General features: G+C 39.6%; 1 protein-coding gene across 9 annotated transcripts in view; it reads right to left on the bottom strand.

Moving 5' to 3' along the window:
• Window positions 1-21012, bottom strand: part of zfhx3b (zinc finger homeobox 3b) — a 250260-nt gene that overhangs the window by 23514 nt on the left and 205734 nt on the right. For 8 of the 9 annotated variants that reach the window (XM_015368057.2, XM_015368065.2, XM_015368066.2 and 5 more), the window contains one exon: window positions 12190-12297. In XM_015368057.2, the coding sequence (XP_015223543.1) occupies window positions 12190-12297 (108 nt within the window). The remainder of the gene's footprint in view (window positions 1-12189; window positions 12298-21012) is intronic. The other variant, XM_069181395.1, reaches the window with a different exon arrangement.

The raw sequence follows: 21012 nt of genomic DNA, 5'->3' as shown, positions 1-21012 counted from the left end.
TTGGTTCTTCAGCTAAGAGGGGAAAGGAGGCCAAGCGACCTAGATGTTAGATCTGAAGCAAGTGGGGGAGAAACAGAAACGCAATTTAGCCTGGTAGTTAGAGCTTAGAAGTTGTGAAGCCAAATATCCTTGGTTTCAAATCCCACTGGAACCACTGACCTAGAGCTTGACCCCTCAGGGTAAATCTCTACACTCTTTTGTGCCTATACAGCAGTGAGTGCCAGTGCAACTCTTGACTTAATTGGAAATTTTTAACCAGCTAAGCTTACTCAACACATCTCAGTGGGCTACGTGGAGTGTGACAAGAGTGTTCAGCTCCCTGCTTCCCGAGCCACTTCAGCATCTTTCAACTCAGCCAGATCCAACCCCATTCCTTCACCGGGCATGGTGGCAAGGTGACACTAGAAACGATGGCCCATGGCTTGTAATCTGTCCACTCTGATACTCATTACTCACGTGACCAAGACGAGGTTTTCGCCACTGTAATGCGCAATAACAACTAACAACTGCTGTAATCAGAAAGGGATGGCTAATGAGGTTTTCTTGAAAGTTTTGTTAATGAGCCCTTAAAGCTTTTCTTAATAATAACAAAACAAATTCACTCGATCATATAAACTGAATTTTTTTTTTCCAAATCCAGATACATAGCAGGCTAGAACATTTTATTTATACACCACTCATTCCTGTACTGTTGGGTTCTGTCTCTACTGTGCTGCTTCACTGAGCAAGTGAAAGAAGGGTGAGGCAATTTAAGTAGACAACAGGACACATCATGTAAATAGAAATGCTGTTTAATTGAGAGAAGTCTTGGACAAAGTGACATGGGCAATGGAGGATAGGGATGTCTTTCAGAGATTTGAGAGAAAGCTCTCAGGGTGCCTGAAATCCGTAACTGCCACCACTTCTCTCAAGCACTGCATTCACAATGCATTCGTCACATTAACACAAACATGCAGAGAAACACGGACAAACTCTCCACAAAAACGGAAGTCTAGCAAACTGTGTATTCACAACAAATGGTTTAACACTGCTGACTGATAATCCTACCTCCCAAAAATTCCAACCCAGGTTAATCCCAGTCAAGGAAAAATTGTTTGTCGACCTAAGACTGAAGGTAATAGAAAACTGTCTATCTAAACCCTGACTGCACAGCACTTTCTGTCATGCTGGCAAAATAGTTCACAAGGCTAACCCTTTTAATTCAGCCAGTGCTTCATTAACAAAGCATTTCTGGTGCACCTCTCCTGCTGTTCAACAACACGTTGCTCGCAACGCGATGCTGCAGCATCTGAGCACGTCATCCACTTCCCACTTAGAGTGAATGGAAAGTAGAGAAAAAGATCTGACAAAACAAAAGAAAACCACAAACGGCAACACGTCACAACGGAGGAGCAAAAATACCCGCTAAGCCTCCGTCGTAAAGTACCTAAATCCGCATGGAGCCAGAACCAGTGTGCCCGATCAGTGCTCAAATGGAAAGAATTTAATGGGAAACTTAAGAAGGTGTCTTACTGGCCCTTAACGAGGTCATAAAGAGTTAAATTTGGCCTGATTTGTACAGTCCTGGAAGGGCAAATTGGGAATGGGGGCTGTGGAGGGGGGCGGGTTAAGCGGCGTTGACCCACGCTCCTGCTCCAGACATTAAAATGTCAGCTCCAATCAGGGCACAGACAGCTGAGCTGATTACTCAGTGGGGGCCCTCACTTCGTTAGCGCTGCCTGCTGGATCTCCCAGAGACACCGGGCTGACGGAGCGATGGGTTATTAGGCCCAGTCAGACCCAATCCCATTAAACACATCCACCAATAAACAAAGGAAACGTTAAACAAAAGAACCTCCCACTCGGAACTGGGGTGAAGTGATAAAATTAACCTTTCCTCTCTTGCACTGTCCTCACTCCGCACTGGGCTGCCTGCTGCGATAGGAGCACAGGGGTCTCCCGTTTCTTTTCTATCTTCCTCTTCACATTTTTGAAAGGTTATCCTTTCATTATACTGTATTATTCTCAGTGCAGCGGTGAATCTGCTGGCTGTCATAACCCCACTGCTGAAATCTCAATAGTGCATTTAATGTGCTGGTGATCCCTGCTTTTCATTTTCTGCAATGCGGTACATTTCCAGACCCTCAGCTCCCTAAACTGTGAGCCACTGCTGAATTTATATGAGATAAACTGAGACTGCTGGTTCTCAGACCTAAACAACAGTAATGAGTTTCGCTGTTGTCTTTTCTCACTAACAGAGAGAAGGGACACACTGGACGTGTGCTTATGTGGACAACCTGTGAAAACCCATTCAGAAGCAGCGGCAGTCTGAACAGTGTGCTGGGAAGACAAAAAGAGGTTTTGCTTCGCCATCAGCTATACACAAACCGTAATACTGTATATTGCATAATCTTCTTTAAGAATGATATATATTTGCTCTATAAGCAAAATAAGCAGCAAAATAATTCATTTGTAACATTAGTCACAGATTTTATCTTTTTGAAAACAATTGAACTTATCTAAATGAGCCCATAAAAACACACCACCCAAAAGCTACAGTTATGACATGATTTATGGGAAAAAAGAAACACGATACAGAAGAAAATACATGCTCCCAGATAAATATACAGTTTACTGAGAGGACAAAATGACTATCTGAACTACTTTTATCAATCCAGACTGAATGGCTTTCTAATTGATCTGCAATTAGCAGACAAGCCAAGCACCAGCATATTTATTTTGCCTGTTCATTTATTGAGAGGGATCTTAGATGGTGAAAAACACATTGAGCTCAATACTGGGCTCACTTACCAAACAGCTCCATCCATGAGCTGTGCCTTCAATTGACACAGCTGTTTAGGACACCATAAATCACCTCAGATGGATTCTTTTAAACCTAATACCATTCTAATACCATAGAGAAAATAACCAAGAATTGATTTAGTATTCTGTTTTTGTTCTTAGGGACTTTTAAACAAACAAAACTGGGAACAAGCTTAGAAAAGATAAAAAAGGTAAAAATAAAACAGTCTGTACATGCAGTTTTCTGCTCTGAAGACACTGTCTAGATATATTATCCCTCTTCCACTGCTGGGAAGTGTGTAAGCAAGGCAAACTTTGCATGTTTTTGAGATTCAATTGCATTGACCATGTCAGAACAGTTCATGTTGGAAAATACTCTGGGAAAGTACTCCCTCTTTGTTGTTCAACATTTTACATATGTCAGTTTCAGCATAAAGGGAAATACTGTTATTAAGAGCCCCATGAATTCACTTGGCTGAGGAAGCACAATTTAAACCTTCACTGCTGTTCTTGAATTCCTGGAAAATGTCACACTTGTGAATTGCCCTTGAAAGGTAATTCCATGTTTAATGTAGTGCATAAAATGACACAATCAGGCTTTTTCATATTTCAAATTTCACCTCCTCCCTCCTTGTCCCATCCCTATGAAAGCCTAATTTCCCAACTATAACATACTGCATTTTCAAAGACATGTAATTAAGTCACATGCTCTGACCCTAGGTTTCTAGTCCACAAAACAGTCCTACATAAAGAACACAATGTAAGAAATTAACAGGCACACACGTCATGTCTCTTCCTGGTCAATATGATGCATTACACATTGATGAACACGAAATTGAAATATTCTGTTTTCCCCGTCCTTCCTCTTTCATTGCTGCAAATAAAAAAAAACAGGAAACCAGAAACCTCATTTCCCACCTTAACCTTATTGACACAATAAGTTACCCTTCCAGATCGGAGCCATAGCTGATGCCCTCCTCATCTGCCTATATACAGTACACTCCTCACAGTGAGAATAAACCTAATCTGACAGGCTGAGAGAATCAACTTCCATCAAACAGCACAGGAGGAGAAAACAATCTTGAGAACCAATTAGGTGATTATTAATTCATGGCCCTTTTCCGTAAACTGGGTGCTTCTGTGCTGCCGAGTCCCGTAAGCGAACTGGACTTTGGCACCTTCTCTCACCTAGCTAGAGTGCATTACTCTTCAGGCAAGGACATCAGCACAGGGCCCTGGGTCTCTGGGGCAATCACAAATGCATTGTGCTTTCAAGGGGAAAAGGGATGGCAGCTTGAGAGGCTGAGAGGCTGACCGACACAGGCCAGTCCAAATTAACACAACAGGTCCTCTGCTATTGAAATTGCCTAGGAGTGCAATCAGAGTGGCCATCGTGTAGTGACCACCGTGTCCTTGGGAACTGATATTCTGAGAGACAGAGCTGACTGGATGCTGTAAAGTAGGTTTTCGGTTAGAGACAGAGAAAAAAAAGAAGGAACGATATCCCTGGATATTCTAGAAAAGAGGGATATTTGTTCCCAGTAGACACAGACTGAAGGGACCAAGCTTGTGCTCCAGGGTTTCCAGGATTTCTGAACAGCTCATCACTTTCATTCCCTCACATATTCCCCTTGTCCCTCACCTCCAGACGAAAGCTCAGAGTCCAAACTCCCAAGCCTGCATTGTGCAAGTTTGCCGCCAGACTCTCAGCTCTGACCAACATCATCACACCTCCTGTCCATTCTCTACACTGAAACTGCTAGCTGTTATTGGACACTCAGTCTCTCAGCGCTCAAAACCAGCTCTCTCTGGCTCATTTCCAGATGCTGAAATTCTCAACTCCTTTGATGACTATATGCAAAATTTCATTCCAGACCCTCACCCCTAACAAAGCCAAATTACCTCTCTGCTGTCCCTCTGCTCTCAGTTTTACAGGGCATGTTTTACTTCTGTCCCTCAGCAATTTAACCATTAATATCAAAGACAGGCTTTGCTCCCCAGTGCTACAAGCCATTCTCTTTTAATGTGAACACCAAGAATAACTGAATATTATCTTTTTTTTTTAATCTACACCCTATGTTTAAGCCTTGAGCTATGCAGGGTTATATTGCATTCCACCTCATACTTCTCAGGTAATTACTTTGCATCAATTAATTTCAAATAAAGAAAATTACAATGAAAGCCTTCTACCAAACCAACCCAATATTAGGGCTCATCATTTTGCTGTATCCTTGGTGTATAGCCCTTGATTTATTAAATGAAAAAGCACCGTGATTGCATGCAAAGACCAGTATGTGTAAGCCTGCAGGCATAACTGCAACAAAGACAAATTTCAAATGAAGAAATTAAAAGAGATATTAATTAGCAGCAGAATTATTCGTCTTTAGACTGCTATGAATGAAGAAACTGCACATTCACCTCAAGAGCTAAGGACACATGCCTCAGCTCTGCACATTTAATTTAAAACTCACAAAAAGCACAGCTCAGTAGCAGTCTTAGTGTAAATGGGAATGCAAAAAGTACAATCTACTAACTTATCACACACAATGTAATAAATAAAAAAAATGCTACGATAGAACAATTAAGAAATTTTACACTTTACACTTGTACTTCTTTACTAAAGACTTCCTTTAGGCGAACAAGAGCACATGTTGTCTTTGACAAGGAACAGAACACCCATTTGTAGATTAGACTGACAGAACCGTAACATGAATTGTGCTAGAAAACAAAATAAACATAGGGCCTCTTAGTATGATTTAAATAACAGCAGAGACTTGGATGATTAAAATGAGAACTTTAACCCAGGTTTACCACATTAGATTTGAATGTGCACATAAAACAGCGTAAATGGGCCATGACACATAGTTTTCAGCACAACATTTTTCTCATTCTTTACAGAATGTTGCAAGAATTACCAGAACATTTCCTGGTACTTCCAATTTGTTAGGCTTTTCTTTCTTCAGGTCCCTGAGTTTGAGGTGCTCCAGTATAAACTTTATATCACACCCTTCCTTGGCTACTGCTGTCAAGCACTGAAATGTTTTCATCTGTCAGGTTCAAAATGATCAGAAACAACTCAGGTACTTGAGTACAACTAAATTTGTAACGCTACAAACATCATCAAATACCACAAAAGAAGAGTGATATTCTCCACAATGTTCTCATTTCCTGAAACAAAACTACTTTGATGACACCAAGTCTTCTACACGGACTACAGCATTTCAAAAAAGGAGAACATTTCTGCCGGCTAATACAAAGTCAACATGTCAAAAGATTGCAAGGTGAAAAAAACTGCTGTTCAAATAAAAACATGTTGAGCTGCATACATATGCAATACATACAGTATGTTTCTAGTTTTGACTGGAAAATGTTCTTTTAAGTCATATTAAAATTATATTACAAAGATCATCTGGGAAAACAGAAACAGCACTGCCTGCATAATTATTATCCCATGAAAGGGTTTTTTTCAGAATTATGCTGTAAAGTAAAAAAACAGTGAGTTGTTAAATAAAGACAGTTAAAACAATTAATATTTTAGGAAGTGGTTTATATAAAGCAAACTGACTGATATGAGGCTGAAATCAAAGGTGTCAATGAATGTTGGATGTTATAAATGCAGATAGTTAAGGAATTGGATACCTTTCCTTTGTTCTACACAGATGAATTAATGCTATTCCCTGCAAAGCAGAACAGCTGCAGGATAAATCAAAGACACTTTGAAAAAATCTAATAGCACATGTTAAAAATGAAACACGAAAATGTACAGGTATAAAACGGAAAGAGTCTTGTGTTTTCAGTTAACCGTTATCCACTTGCTCTCCCTGTCTGAAATAACTACAAAGGTGTAGCTGCTGAACGTATCTTGCTGATTTCTGTAACAGTTGAAAAGTCCTTGGTTATGTAGGGATTGATAAAACAGCTCCAATGCAAACATGACAACTATGGCAGCAACCAATCAGCCCATGTTCTAGGTTAGCAAGTGTTATTACAGAACATTGCACCGTGTTACACTGTATCCTCCTACTGTAGTCCAAAAACTGGAGACAATAAGGAGACAATACCGCCGGAGTTCTCCTGAGCGCACTCAGTGACCAATATTAAAAAAAATGAAGGAGACAGGACCAATCTGGTTGGGTGCTGCTGGTGTCAGCTTTTGAACGACCTGTTGTGTTTTATTGTTGTGTCCCCTTCTCTCCAGGTTCAGTAATCTGAAAGTCAGGAACGGGGATGAGAGGAATTATTCATAATCCTCTATTGCTGAACCCCCAACCCCCTCCTCCCGATACATTTATGTTAAACACGTCAAATCCTATTGTAGCTGTGCCTCCCAGCACTAAAGTGTATTAAGACCCCCCCCCCACTCTGTCTCTGTAAGCCACCCCCCCTGCTCTAATAGTGATTTGGTTTTCCATCCTCGAGCAGAAACGCTCCATTTCACTAACCGTGCCTTAGCTAGGTGTAAACGGCTGGGGAAAGGGAAGGAAAGGCTTGGGGCTAGCTGTTTATAAATATTTTACGCTGAGCATTAGAAACAACCCCTGGATTGCTTATTGGGGAAAGTGGCTAAATTGCAGCTGTTGCCAACATGATTATTTATTATGCATATAAGTAAAACCTGAACCATAAAACCGTATCTTTGCTTGTTTTTTCTGTCCCCTTCTTCCTCTTCCAGCAAAATAATTAAAAACAAAGTAGAGCGTGCCTATGGAAAAGTAGAAATAATCAACACCACTTAGTAGTCAAACACCCACATTCTGCAGAGTGCTTGTGTTATATACATGTCTGAAAAAGGCACCAAACCAAACTGGACATTCATGAAGGGGGGTCAGGAATGCAAGGTAACTACAGATGTTACTACAACACTACGATCTCTGAACGACAATGTCTCCAATAGCTGTCGTTTTCGGAAATTGGAAATTGGAAACTCAAGTGTTTACATAAGCTACTATAGTTTCAGAAACCAATTATACTGCAGTCTTATCTTGTTAAAATAGCAGCAGGTGTAAAGGGAGAAGTGGTTGGCATGGAAGATTTTAATTTTCCTTCCACAGATGGGGACAAAGTAATAGGGATGTAAGCAGCCAAAACTCAAATGGCAAATCCTGCTAATGACTGCTTTTATAATCAGATTTCATAGCACATTGAAGAGTATTCTCGATCGAGTCTTTTTCAACAATCAAGCAGGGTAAAGAAAACAAAGGTAAGAGAGCTGATTAGCTGATTGCGATCGTAATACGACATGCTTGTAAGTATTCTTTGAAAACGTGCAGGAACATGAAGACTATGAAGGAATGAGACAGAGATCATGAGATGTAGAACAGGAAAGGATATATAAGGAATTGGTAGAGAGCAGATTGGAGCTGAAATTGAAAATTGTTAAGATCGTCCCTTGTACCCTAGTTTCTTCCAAGAAACAGCTGCATAACATCCTCATATCAGTTATACTCAACCAAATAATGGCCAGAATATAGGTTCTTTTGTAACTTTTCTTACTTTCTTTGGGAACTGCATATCTGCAGGTAAGGTACAACAAGGTTCCTTTGCCTTTTGGAATCAAGCAACACTTAAAAAGCCAATAATTTTAATGAGCTTCCATATATCGTCTTTCATGTGCCCACTGACAGGCACAAGAAAGGTAATGCAATTGCTATATCCCAGTTCATTTAAAATGCAATAGGGACTCAATGACCTAAGATCAGTCAATCTTAAAAGTAAAAAAAATATGCCATTAAATAGCTAACACACAGCTCCTTGGTGATCGCGCTGGATCCTGACTACTCTGCATTTCAAACTACCCCACCTATGGCGGTTCCACAGACATCAAACAGCATCTAAGTGCTTGAGACTAATGCAGACTATTTTTAACTAAGCGCTTTTAATAAGCTGCTGAGAAGTTGTAAATTTTTCATATACAGCACATATTCCCTTTGTGAAAACACTGAAACACACTTATTTAGTGATCAGTCACTGACAGGTGGAGGAGGTGAATTAAATGCGCTTGTATCAAACCACAGGCCTTTCAGAAGTAAAAATTCAAATATTTGAATCATCTTCCTATGTGCCACAGGTATTAGTAAATAATTAATTGGCATGGCTGCTTCTTTTAAAGCTTTAAAACTGCCTTATTTTGAGGTGCTAAAATCTGTACCTGTTAAGGCAAGCCCATTACCTCTTGTAAAGATAGTTAACAGACAATTTTGAGAGAAAATACTGGCTAGCACTCTCAACCATGAGTTTCAAATTGATTCTAATTAACTAATATCTAGAATGTAATTAGGTATAATTAATTCTTTCAAGAGTAAAAAAAAATATATTGTGTAAAAAACAAGCCATGTATTTGCATGAAGATCTTAAACTGACTTGCCCTGTTTTACCTTCTAGTGTTGATGTTTTCAGAAACAGATGTTTGCAAGGGCTGGTGTTAATAAGGATTAATTAAAAAAATGAAACAGCTGTGTATCTTGTGAGGAGCACAGCCCCAGTGGAGCACATTCCACAGATTTCTCTGGGGAGGGGGCTGCTGCTCAGTCACCTGACCAGTTGCAGGAAGCCAATTGGTCAGGTGCCTCTTTAAAGGAAGAGGAAATTGACATGGGAATGTCTGCCTGTTGCTAGAGGGGAACAGAAGATAGAACCAGTGTGCACCCGACAGTAGAAAAGGACTGACCAAGAAACCGAGTTAGGAAGCTTTGTGAAGAGTCTTGGAGGGAGAGACACGGTTTTGGAAATTTGAAATGTCTGAAAGACTGTTTGGGGGATTTGTTTGTTTGTTTTGTGACTGGTAAGCAGTGTAGGTGCTCAGCCTGTGACAGACTGGGACTTCAAGAAGTTTAGGCAGAAGCTTGAAAAACAGCTTAGGCTTTTATTTTGTTGGCTTGGTTTTTGGTTCGTGGCTTTCTTGCACTATAAATAAAACCTGGGTGTGGTTTAAATCTAACAGCTGTGTTTTTAGTGTTTGTTGGCTTGTACCTGCCTATTTAATATCCTGTTACCTTGCACCCACAGGTATGTCACAATCCAAAAACGTGTAAAACAGAATCTTGTAAAATACCTTGCTTGTGTAAGCAGAAGGTGGATCTCCAAAGCTTGCTTTGTCCTAGATAAATACTTTCTACATTTTAGTGATGGCTGCTAAGTATGACATTGGAAGAACACTTTCCTCATTACTGCAGGTACACCAGCATGAATGTTCCAGGGCAGAGCTCCTAACCTTGGTTGAACACTAAAAAAGGCACATAGGATGAAAAGCAACATACCAAGAAAGAGCCTGAAAACACCTGTTTTCTTCTAAAATGTCAGGAAACACCCTCCCAATCGAGTTCTCTGCCTGTGCACGTTTAGTTTGCAGTCTTTGAGACTTCTTGCACCAATCAGCAACAGCCCTGACAGATGGAAGGTGAAGACTGATCTGAACCCAAGTGCTCTGGAAAAACAACTGTCACTGTTAGGATAACAAAGTCCCTTTGCACATGAATGTGCTTGGTACTGTTGCTGGCAATGGAATTTAAATCCCTAAACGACTGGCAAGGAGGGTAAATACATGTGAGGCAATGGGATCTGGGGGGGCAAGGCTGAGAATAAGAACAAAGGAGGAAGAGGGGGAAAGGCCCTTGGTTGACATCCCCTCAGTAGCACAGCTGGACTGCACAGCACCATCCCAGGACGCAGGGCCTTTGATGGCATCACTGTGATGGGCAGTGCAGAAAAACACTTAATTCAAATCTAATAAATAGTGCATTTAACAATGTAAAGCAAATAAAACACTGCCTTCTATTACACATAGTAATAGAGTGTGCAGGTCCTTATGTAAATCCTGGTGTATGTCCTGAAGGAGCAATTAAAATAAGGATAAACAAGACTAAAACTGTGCACAACCCATGAACATGTGATATCATAAAAATAAGTGAATGCATTAAAGATTATTATAACATTCACTTAAGCAATCCCAGAGCAGTAAGTGTTTACTCCCAACAGTATGATGTGGAGAAGTTCCATTCTGACTGCAATGACCTTTGAACTTGCCAACGATGATGCCATAAGGCAAGGAGGGGACATCAGTGGGAAGCTGTCAAAAGCACTTCCACTTTGTGCCTAGGACTCCAGGAACTGCTATATTACAACAAGGGAGCGGTTATACACTGCATCACATAGCCATTCATTCAAAGCAGCAGGGAGCTGACAATAGGAGTTTAATCCTGAATGAGCTGTGTCTTGGTTACCTGAGAAGAAACCAGCCCTGGCAGCAGGTCTGAGACCACAGATCTCTTACGCTGCACATGACGTACTGTACCTTCATCATACAGCCTTGCGCCGCAGAACTGCAGGCCAGTCTAGTCTGTAGAGTAACGAAGCTAACCCACTCTGCCTCGGTGCGCTATACCTTTCACGCGCTTTTAATCCCATCAGGTGAGCCCAAAGCCTTACTGGGTTTTTACTTCATACATTTTACAATTTATTTTTAAATGAGATAAAATGTCTGTGAGACAGCAAGATTTCTTCACAAGCATTTTTGTTATAAATGTTCCCACTAAAATCAACAAAGAGTGTAATTAATGGCATGTATCGAAAGCTTGCTCTTCCACAGTGAATTCTGTCACAAGTGTAGTACTAACTGCAAATGTAGGAACAGACACAACAGCCAGTGACATGAGGCACAATGTTAAGTGCAATTCTCAATAGCACCAGAAGAATACCCTTTTCTTCCCACTGACCATGCTGTGGCCACTAGGCTAGCCCAGACTGAGTGTTACAATTCTCTACCATCTTTGATATTCATTATAGTTCAGATTTAATTTCTAAATGTTGAATTTGTAGTCTTTGTGGCTTTTTAAAAGTGCCTTAAAGAAAGTGTTTCTTGGAATTAACATTGCCCTTGTAAATTGTATAATAAATTCAGCAGGATTCCCAACTTACTGTAACTGTCGGACAAGAACTCGCTATAGATTCCTGGCAGAATGTTCTGAAATGTCAGTGTTATTAAAACCACAGCGTGCCAGAAATCAAAAGGTATCCCTGCCCCAAGACTGAAGTGACGCCCCCAACCAAAAACATTATTGAGCACTAAAGGAAGCTAAGTACAGTTTGAAATAAAACATTTCAAGATTTGTTTTGCCTTATAACACCCAACAGGACAAATATTGAAACATTCTTCAGCAAAGTTTGTTTTAGAATTCTTTGCATTTCATTACTGAGTTCTGAAGGCTTCTCTTAATCAGGTTTGTGGGATTTTAGGAGGGGGCTCATTAACCCAAAGAAGCACATGAATTGGAAAAAACATTCAGACTTAAATCAAGAAACCAAAAGAAATAAAAGGAATACTTGGCTTGGTTCCTGCTAGAGGTGAATATCCTTTTTGAGCAGTGTTTTTATTCTCCCTTCACAGGTTTAAGATGCAAAGAGGGACCTTACCTGTACCTTTGGTGAGCTCCTTCTCCCCCCCACTCTCTCTGTCTTTGGTTTGGTCCTCCTGGTCTGTGGTGGTCTCACTGGCAGCTTCCACATCCTCACTCAGCTCTCCTAGAGGGGGAGGAGAGGATGGGACATGTAAATCACTTCTCCATTAGAATTGGTTGATACCCTTAAAGGGACAGCATCATTTTTTTTTCTACAGGAAGTTATAACAATTACACCCAGTGATGTCTGTGCACAGGGTTATAAAACCCACATTTGTTTATTCCAAGAAGATTCTATAAGGAATGTGCTGTAAAATATAAAATAAAGAGACTTCTTATATACAGTACAGTATACAATTTAATTTACAGAAATGGGACATTTTTGCCTTCAGTATCCCAATAAATCAGTGCATTCTTTATTTTACCTGCTTTTTTATTAAGCTATTTTTAATTTTTAGAGGAACTGTGACTAAGTTAGGACCATGACACAACTTAATCTTCAGTTTCATAAGGCTTTAAAACTAACAAATGCACAGATGGCAGAAATATGCACTCATGCCTGTGGACAGGAAAATAGTGTGGTAAGAGTGCTTAAAATGATAAAAGTGCTCTTTTATTCACCCCAATTCATTAATAAAACTCCACAACGGTCTGTTGGATTACTTACAAATCTGAGCACTTTACATTTTTCAATCTGTTACTGTGTAATTGCACAGGTAATGCAAAATAATATCATAAATATTTAAAACTTTTCATGCCTATAATTCATTTTTCTGCCAACTCTAACTCCGAAACCCCCTCCTTAAAAGCATTTGGTCAATATGCCAGACCGTTTAAAAGGAATGAACTCTAAACAATGGAGAACCGATAATGTCATCTGTAAGTAATGCAGAAAAAAGGCAGAAAAATAGATAAAATGAGCATCAATCTTATTTATTTCCCTCCAGTGACTCCTTGCACCCCCTCGATGTTACGTTTGTTTAAAAGTAGTGCGACTGATAGATGACAAAATTGATTCCACAACAGTAAACTGCACTGCAGTCAATAAGCCCCGATCAGTTATTACAGAAGTCAGCTAATTCTGGGCAAATGTACTTAAATGATCTTTGAAAACGCTTCCACACTCCACTCTCTACACATTGGATTATTGATATATTGACGATGCAACAACAACAAAAAAATATCCTGTTTAAATATTTATTTCACCAGTCAATTCCAAACAACTAAGGGAGTCTTTCACTGAGAAGAACGTTTTGTGTATTCAGCAGCAAATCTCAGATGACCTCAAAGACCACAGGCTACTGTAATGAACTTTCACTTTTACTTTTGTTAGATTTTTGAATATTCACTATCAAACAGTTTTCCTCCTAATAATAAACAATAAATGGATTTTCAGAGAAAGGAACTGCAGGTGTATTTAAATACTATCTTCATATTATTGTGGGGAAAATAAAGCAGCACAGAACCAGAATATCAGTTAAGGTACACAATATTTTTGACACTGAACTGAACTGAAGAGACGGTCTTTAATTATTTGATTCTTTCCTCTAACAGAAGAGTTCCTGTAACTTTGCCGATAGCTTTGTGATTTACTTTCTAATTTTGCTTCCTTAATCATGCAATCATTTTAACATCCAGTTCCCCGCTATGATTTTCTTTTATTTATCACCTTCTATTGCTTTAATCTAATTCCTGATATAAAGACATGCACTGGAAGAAAAACAAATGGCAAAGACTGGCTTGAGCGAGACACTGTAAATCGAATCACACAAATAAATAGATTCAAAGGGAGCAGGAAAGGGAGGTCTGTCTGTCTCCCCCTGTCCTCCTGCCTCTCATCAGGACGAGAGAGCAGACAGGCTGAGTGTCTTCATTCATCTTCTGCTCCTAATTCAAATTCTATTGTCTTCTTCCTTTTCGAATTAAACAAAAAATACAGACTCTTGGGGATTGTAAGATATGTTCCCTGACAAATTTCAGAAGTAGAAAAAAATCTGAGCTAAGGTTTGCTGCTTGCCTCATTCAATGAAAATATTACATGAGATCCTATGAAACTGAGTGCTGTACCTGTCAGGTAAAACCTAAAACCTCAAAGAGCTTGTTTTCTACCACAATCATCTACAAGCCTTGGCAGCACCACAATCTCCAGGAGTGCACCTCAATTTCCCCAGTTTTTTGCTTGTAACCTCTGTCTGGAAGGACTTTGCCTGTGTTTATAGCACTACATACAAGAGATAGCAAAAGTATTAAGCAGCTTATGATTTTCTCATATTTAACAGAACACCATAATGCAGAAGGCAATAATATTTTGATTCCCTTTGATTTGGTATTACTATATTTTATTGCTTTCTAATAATGCACAATGGATTCTGCAAAGAGTGATACAAAGAGATGAGTTTTCTATGCTTTATAAATGTAAATTCAAGCTCAAGATACATCTGCATCTATGTATTCCCCCCACGGTAAAAAAACACAGGCTGGAAACATAATGGGGATATGTAAAATGATGACCCATTTTATTCAGAATCCACTTGTATAAATTGGGATGCTTCCATTGCAGACAGAATGTAATTTCAGTGTTTGTTATCCTGTTTTAATTATTGATGCTCTCGTAGTGCTTCTGTTATGAAAATCGTTTCCTAAACACAATGTTGCCGAGGTTTTTTTTTTTTTTTGCTGTAGTGGTTTGGAAAAAAGTAATTAAAAACAGCAACAAACAAAACATTTTTTCAAAACAAATCCCACGCCACCCTGGGATTCTATGAGCGTCTGTAATTTTCTCATCGTAGGTAATGTCTTCAAGATTGTTGAAATAATAAAATAATCAAATTAAAAACAGAACGAGTGGACAGAATTGATTTATCTCGCAACCCGGGAAGCAGTAGTTGGGGTCCAATAAATCAGACAACTGTGGCTGGGTTTGTGTTCAGTGGTCCCCAGGCTGGAAAAGCCTGAACCCAGACACTGAATAAATCCATCTTTAATGCCAAAATCCACTGCTTTGCAATGTACTATGACAGGGATATTTTGCTGGTAGATCATTTTAATTCTATTATTTTGTTTTGCTACATTTTTGCATTTAAAAGCACTGATGGTGACAATGTGGTAACACTAGAAGGCTCTCCATTTTCAGTAGATGTGAAGTAAGAGTAGTGCAGACTTAACAGTTGAGGTTAAAAGATTCTGCTTTATGAATTAATAACGCAAATTAAATATTTGTGTTTTAACATCTTATAATAACTGACTGGTAATTTGTATGTTTTTTTAACTTATTTAGCGATGAAAAGATTTACAAACGGAACACATCCAAAACAGCATAAATAAACATTTGCCTTCATCTTTCATTTTTGTCACATTATCTTTATACATATAAAATTAACTATTTACATTATGCCAGCAGATATGGGGGGGGGGGGTTTATACAAAAAAAATGTTTAATGAGAAACAACAAACAACAAAATAGTCCACACAGAAATATTACTGAATATTCTCTCATAAACCGAAATCAGGTCTCAGTGGGGAGATGAAATTAATCCATGTTTCTCAGTATTTGCTAAACCTCTCTGCCTGTAACCTGAGAGAAAAAGTAAATTTGCATGTTTTTTAAAGATAATGCATGAGTGTGCATGCATACAGTATAGTGTGGTTGCATCTCAGAGCACCTAATGAATAATAATAGAGAGGGGGTACCTTTTATTCCTGTAAAACTCCTGAACTGGCCTGAAGACATTTTTCAAAAAAGGGGTTTGAGTGGGGAGATGCCAAGGATTAATCTGAGGTTAATCTCATGCTGAAAAGTAAAAAAAAAAAAGCATTTTGGCCATGTAGATTTCTTCAGGTGTGTGAAGAAAAGCTCTACGTTCACACGGCTGAAGAAGGCCAAGACGTTCGTACGTTTTTTAATTCTTTCTTTTTACTGGAGCAAAAAAAAAAGCCCTTGAATGATTTAAAATCACAGACAACAAGGATTGCAACATACAGTCGGGCACAGTCATCAGCAAAAAATGTTGATATAATTGTTCAAAGCATATTCACATATTCTCCACATATTTCTAATCTACAGTAACCCTGCTGTTGTTTTTTTCACATTAGTATTACAGCCATGATGATTATGATCAGGATTATTATGATGATGATGATTATTATTGCACTAAAGAGATTTTCATTGACTGTGTCTAATGTCAGCCACTGAAATCACCTCTGTGACACTGACAACAGGAGAACCCTATCAGGGAACAGAGCTTTCCTATCTTAGTCTGATTCTGTGTGCAGCTGTTTCAGTTTCAAAGTGAATGATTGTGTCTGGATTGTGTTGTTAGGTATTATTACTCCGTGCAGACAGTGATCCTGTGTTTAAATAAAGGTATTTAAGTGGGATAACGGGCTTGGAGTAAAAAGTAGATTTAAGTGTTCCCAAGATCCCACTTGCATATTTTTTTCTTTTATTCTGAAGCATGTTTCTATTATGTTACCAAGGCAACTTTCAATTTCCGTCCAACAGAACCCATCCTGCGCTGGCGAAGGAGTCCTAATGATCCCCAGGAAAGAAAAACCAGCCCATAGATAGTTACCACAAACAAGGGCTGAACTACATGGGACAAAAATCCAGAAAAGTCTCAGAGAATTAGTTAAGACATGCTGGGAGACAAACTATGATTAAGGAATAATCCGTAAGTAAGTTTTACACCTTAAAAAGGTTTTATTGTAATTTGAAGCTGCCCCACACTCATGTATAATTCTCCACCAAAGTGGTTTCCTTTCTCAGAACATTATATTAATCCACACATCAGACTTTACAAGATTTTTCCTCACCAGAATACCACAGCTGTCATCTTAACATTCTCCAGACAGATCTCTCGCAGTCAAATAAAGACCTTTTTTTTCTCCCTCCATTCTAACATTTTGTTTCTGTTTTTCTTCCTTTTGCACAGATATGACATTCTAACCACAAGACTTATAACAATGTAATCTTTGGAAATATATGCATAATCACATAAATTTTAGTCTCTGGGTAGTACTGCATCTTTAAGTGGGGAAAACATGCATTTTACATTTCCTTTCTGACAACATTAGACAATTATTAAAAGCAATGCAGTGATAATTAATAAAAGGTCAAAACTGGCCTAAGAGTAAATTGCAAATGGAAGATGTACATGAAATGTAGTCATAGGTTAGGACTCCAGGGAGATTAATAGAAACACTTAAAGCTATGGTAACAGGCCATTTTAAACCCAAATTTACATTTAAAATAAATACAAATGCCAAAAACCTGAAGGTTTCTTTTTAATTACCTTCATTAAGCAGTAAGGGACTTGTGGTGCTAATGTTTTTATCCAAAAGAAGGGTGCTTTTACAACAACAAACTTCCCGCAATATCGGCTGATAAGCCTGATCTCACAGATCTAGACATTAAATGGCAAAAAAAAGACTTACATTCTCAGTTTAATTATTTTTCCATTATGGCAAGATGATAATAACTGCATGCCTCCAGCCTGTGGCTTAGTAAATCAGCTTCATTTTTAAATGAAGGTCCCCAACAGAAGGGACAAGCCAGAAGCCAATATGAAGAGAAAGCGCTGACACACCTGCCAGCCCCAGTATGCTGGCTTGAGAAATCACTACATGCTTTCTGACTGTTTCAGAGTGTGGAGGCACTGAAAGGCCTATAGGTGTCACCCTACACAAGCTGTGAGACAGCAAGGAGCAGGCAGAGAGGGAGAGATGAAGAGACGGCTTTCAGGGTGCAGAAACACCAGGAAAACAAAAAAAGAGGAGCACAAACGAAGGCGGCAGAACCGTCCGAAAAAGAAAACACGAACAGCCAGCCGGCCGAAGATGAGGAATTTATCCAAAGACGGGCGAGGAAAGTGGGAAATTGTAGGGAAAAATAAATATAGGCTAAACAGCAAACTCGGTAATCTGAAGCATTCAGCAAAGTGCTTTCCAATGCAAATGACCAGAGCTCTGGAGGGTTCAGAGACCCTGGGTTTGGAGCAAACCACGGACTGACCACACGCTCCCCTTCAGCCTGGCCCACTGAAGAGGGTCCACTCTTCAGTCCACCGCATCACGTCAGAAAAAAAGCTGACAACTGCCTAATTAATTACTGCTCCATTTTAAAACTGCAAAACCACCTCAACTGATTCGCTTCCACAGCTGTGAAGTCCCAGTTTGTGTGCTCAGCACCCAGCCAGAAACAGCCTTACCCTCACTAACATTTGTGCTCATTAATGAATTGATTTTGTTTTTACCAGGTGTCTATGAGTGCCCTGTTATTCCAAGATGCACATCCTCTTCTTTTTATCCTCCACCTCCTTCTATCCCAGGCTGGGTAGCTTCCTTTTTTTTTACGCAGTAGTGTCGGATGAAAGCAATCTTATTTCACACCTCACAGCCTCTCTATCTTTTTTCTCCTATTTCTTTTAAAATCCCCCCCCCCCCCCAACACCCCTTTCTCCCTAACCCCTCTCGGTGATATGAAAGCAGCACTGAGGCTGGACCGCATGGTGTAAAATGCAAGTGACAGGAGTGTACAACAGGACAATAAGACACGGGCCCCACACTGGGGCCTTTCATGCATTGTCCACTCCTTATATCAGCACCTCCGAGCCCCATCGGTTTGAACTCCCCTTCCCACACATGGCCCCCCCTCAATTATCCACCTCCCACCCCTTCATCTCCCTAAAACACAGCAAACAAGTAAGACTAACACGCCTCCCAGAAAAACAGATCACTACCTTTTGGTACTGTCAGGAACCCCCTCCACCCTGGAAAACCTGTAGGCCAGTCTCACGGCAGGGGCCCTTTACACACAGAAGCCCACAAACAGTAAGAAGGTAAAAACGGTACCTGTGACAGTCTGACGGGCAGAGCCCCTCCTGCAGGCGTACTGTGTGTCCACAATTCACTTTTCCCCCACTTGTCCGGCTTTTGTCAAACCCCGCATCTCAGTTGAGTTTTATTACACACCCACAAAAAAGGACCTTTCTGAAAACTGACGTGCATACAACTGACCGTTTCAGAGAGGAGACCCCATAAAGGATGGAAAACAATTTTGGCCGTCGACCAGAACAAACAAAACAAAAAAAAAAACAGGAAAATCCAAATATGAATATAAACGGTTTCATATATGATATCAAAATAAATGTTCATAGTCATAACAATGATAAATATGCTGCATTAAGAATGCTTAAAAGCAGAAAAGAAAGGTGAATACGGGGGGGGGAAATGTACACACAGTATCTCACACGTGTGGACACACAAAAGCAGACACATCAACATGCTGACAAGCACTGACACACAGCAAGCAAACTTCACTGACACGCACGCAGTAGATAGATAGCGCCCCCCCCCCCCAAGCTGGAAAATTAAAGCAGTGTACCTTTGTTGTTTGCTTAAAATGACGCATCTCTCTGGTGGTATGTGCCTAAATTATGTGCAAGATTCCTAACCTGTGTCCGGTACAGCGTGCCTCTCCTCCTGGCCCTGACATGACCCCATGAGCAGTAGGACTGATCTAAATGTGAATGAATACTTTGTGTCTCCATGGGGCTGGAGTGAGAGTAAGGGGGGGGTGAAGGGGTGGAAGTAGGGGGGTAAGAGCAGCAAATAGCTAAAGAACTTTAAACGGCAAGTTAATAACAAACAGCAGGGATGGTCCACACTGCCTTAGAACAATACCCCCTCCCCCCTAACCCCCCTAGCCCCCCAACCCCATCATCTTTCGAACCAGCATTTAATTTGATCCCCCCTAGCCTTTCAAAGTCACTGGCCATTTCAGTGGACATTATGCACGCTCAGGTCAATATGGGTCAGGCAGGCTGAATTCATTTGATCTGTTCTTCCCGAAAAAAAAAAAAAAATAGCGTCCCTAGCTGACGAAAGGGGCTAATGAGGAAAAAAAAATCAAATTTACACGTGACCGGAATTTTTTTTTCACAATTTAAAATGATCAAATGCCGCGGCGGAAATGCATTTTTAAATAATAAAAAACGCTCTTCCCCGGCCAGCTTGTCTGAAAGACAGCCATGGCCATGGAAAAGAATACATATGTAAACACCCCATACGTAGCGTATGAAAATATGCTGAGCCTGGAGAGACGACAACCAGAACAGGAATATATTAATGAGGAAGGTGATGATTATAAACCCCCAAAAAAACAAGACATGGCAGTTTTGAAATCAAAATGGAGACGGTACAAAAGATCAGATCTGTCAATTATTTCTGATAGTTTTTAATCTGCTCTCCCACACATAATTTGCTTCCATCATCAAACAACTGGAGCCCCACACCAGGAAGCTAAGATGGACAAAAAGTGCCCATTATGCACAGAGCAAAGCTGATAAAATAAAGGGCATATGTATATTTAATCAAAATAAGCAAGATAATAGCATTGATGGTCACTGTCATATACTGTAGTAATAGGTTTTGCACAAACATTAAAAATAATCAAATATTTTTAAAAGAGCATCACTGAAGAAGATATATTGTTTTTAAAATATTAGTTTTGTGTTACTGGCACAACAGCATTCACTGTTGTTTGTTACAAAGGCATATTATTATTATTATTATTATTATTATTATTATTATTATTATTATTATTATTATTATTATGGTCAGTGGTAGTTATTATTAATTATTTTAAATTAACTGTTTTTGTTTTTTTCCTGTCAATTATTTTAATATGTGTACTTGGGGGTTTACAGCCCAGATTATTCAGGGCTTCTTGATTTTGTCCCAGCTCAACTAAAAACCAAACAAAGAAAAGCCATTAGGCAGTTTGTGACAGATGTACAAACACATTCTAGAGAGAATTCAGTGGTTAGATGTGCTTTTCCCT

This window comes from Lepisosteus oculatus, chromosome 20 (genome assembly GCF_040954835.1).
Source record: "Lepisosteus oculatus isolate fLepOcu1 chromosome 20, fLepOcu1.hap2, whole genome shotgun sequence".
NCBI classification, from domain to species: Eukaryota; Metazoa; Chordata; class Actinopteri; order Semionotiformes; family Lepisosteidae; genus Lepisosteus; species Lepisosteus oculatus.
This window is presented reverse-complemented; position numbering and strand designations above follow the sequence as displayed.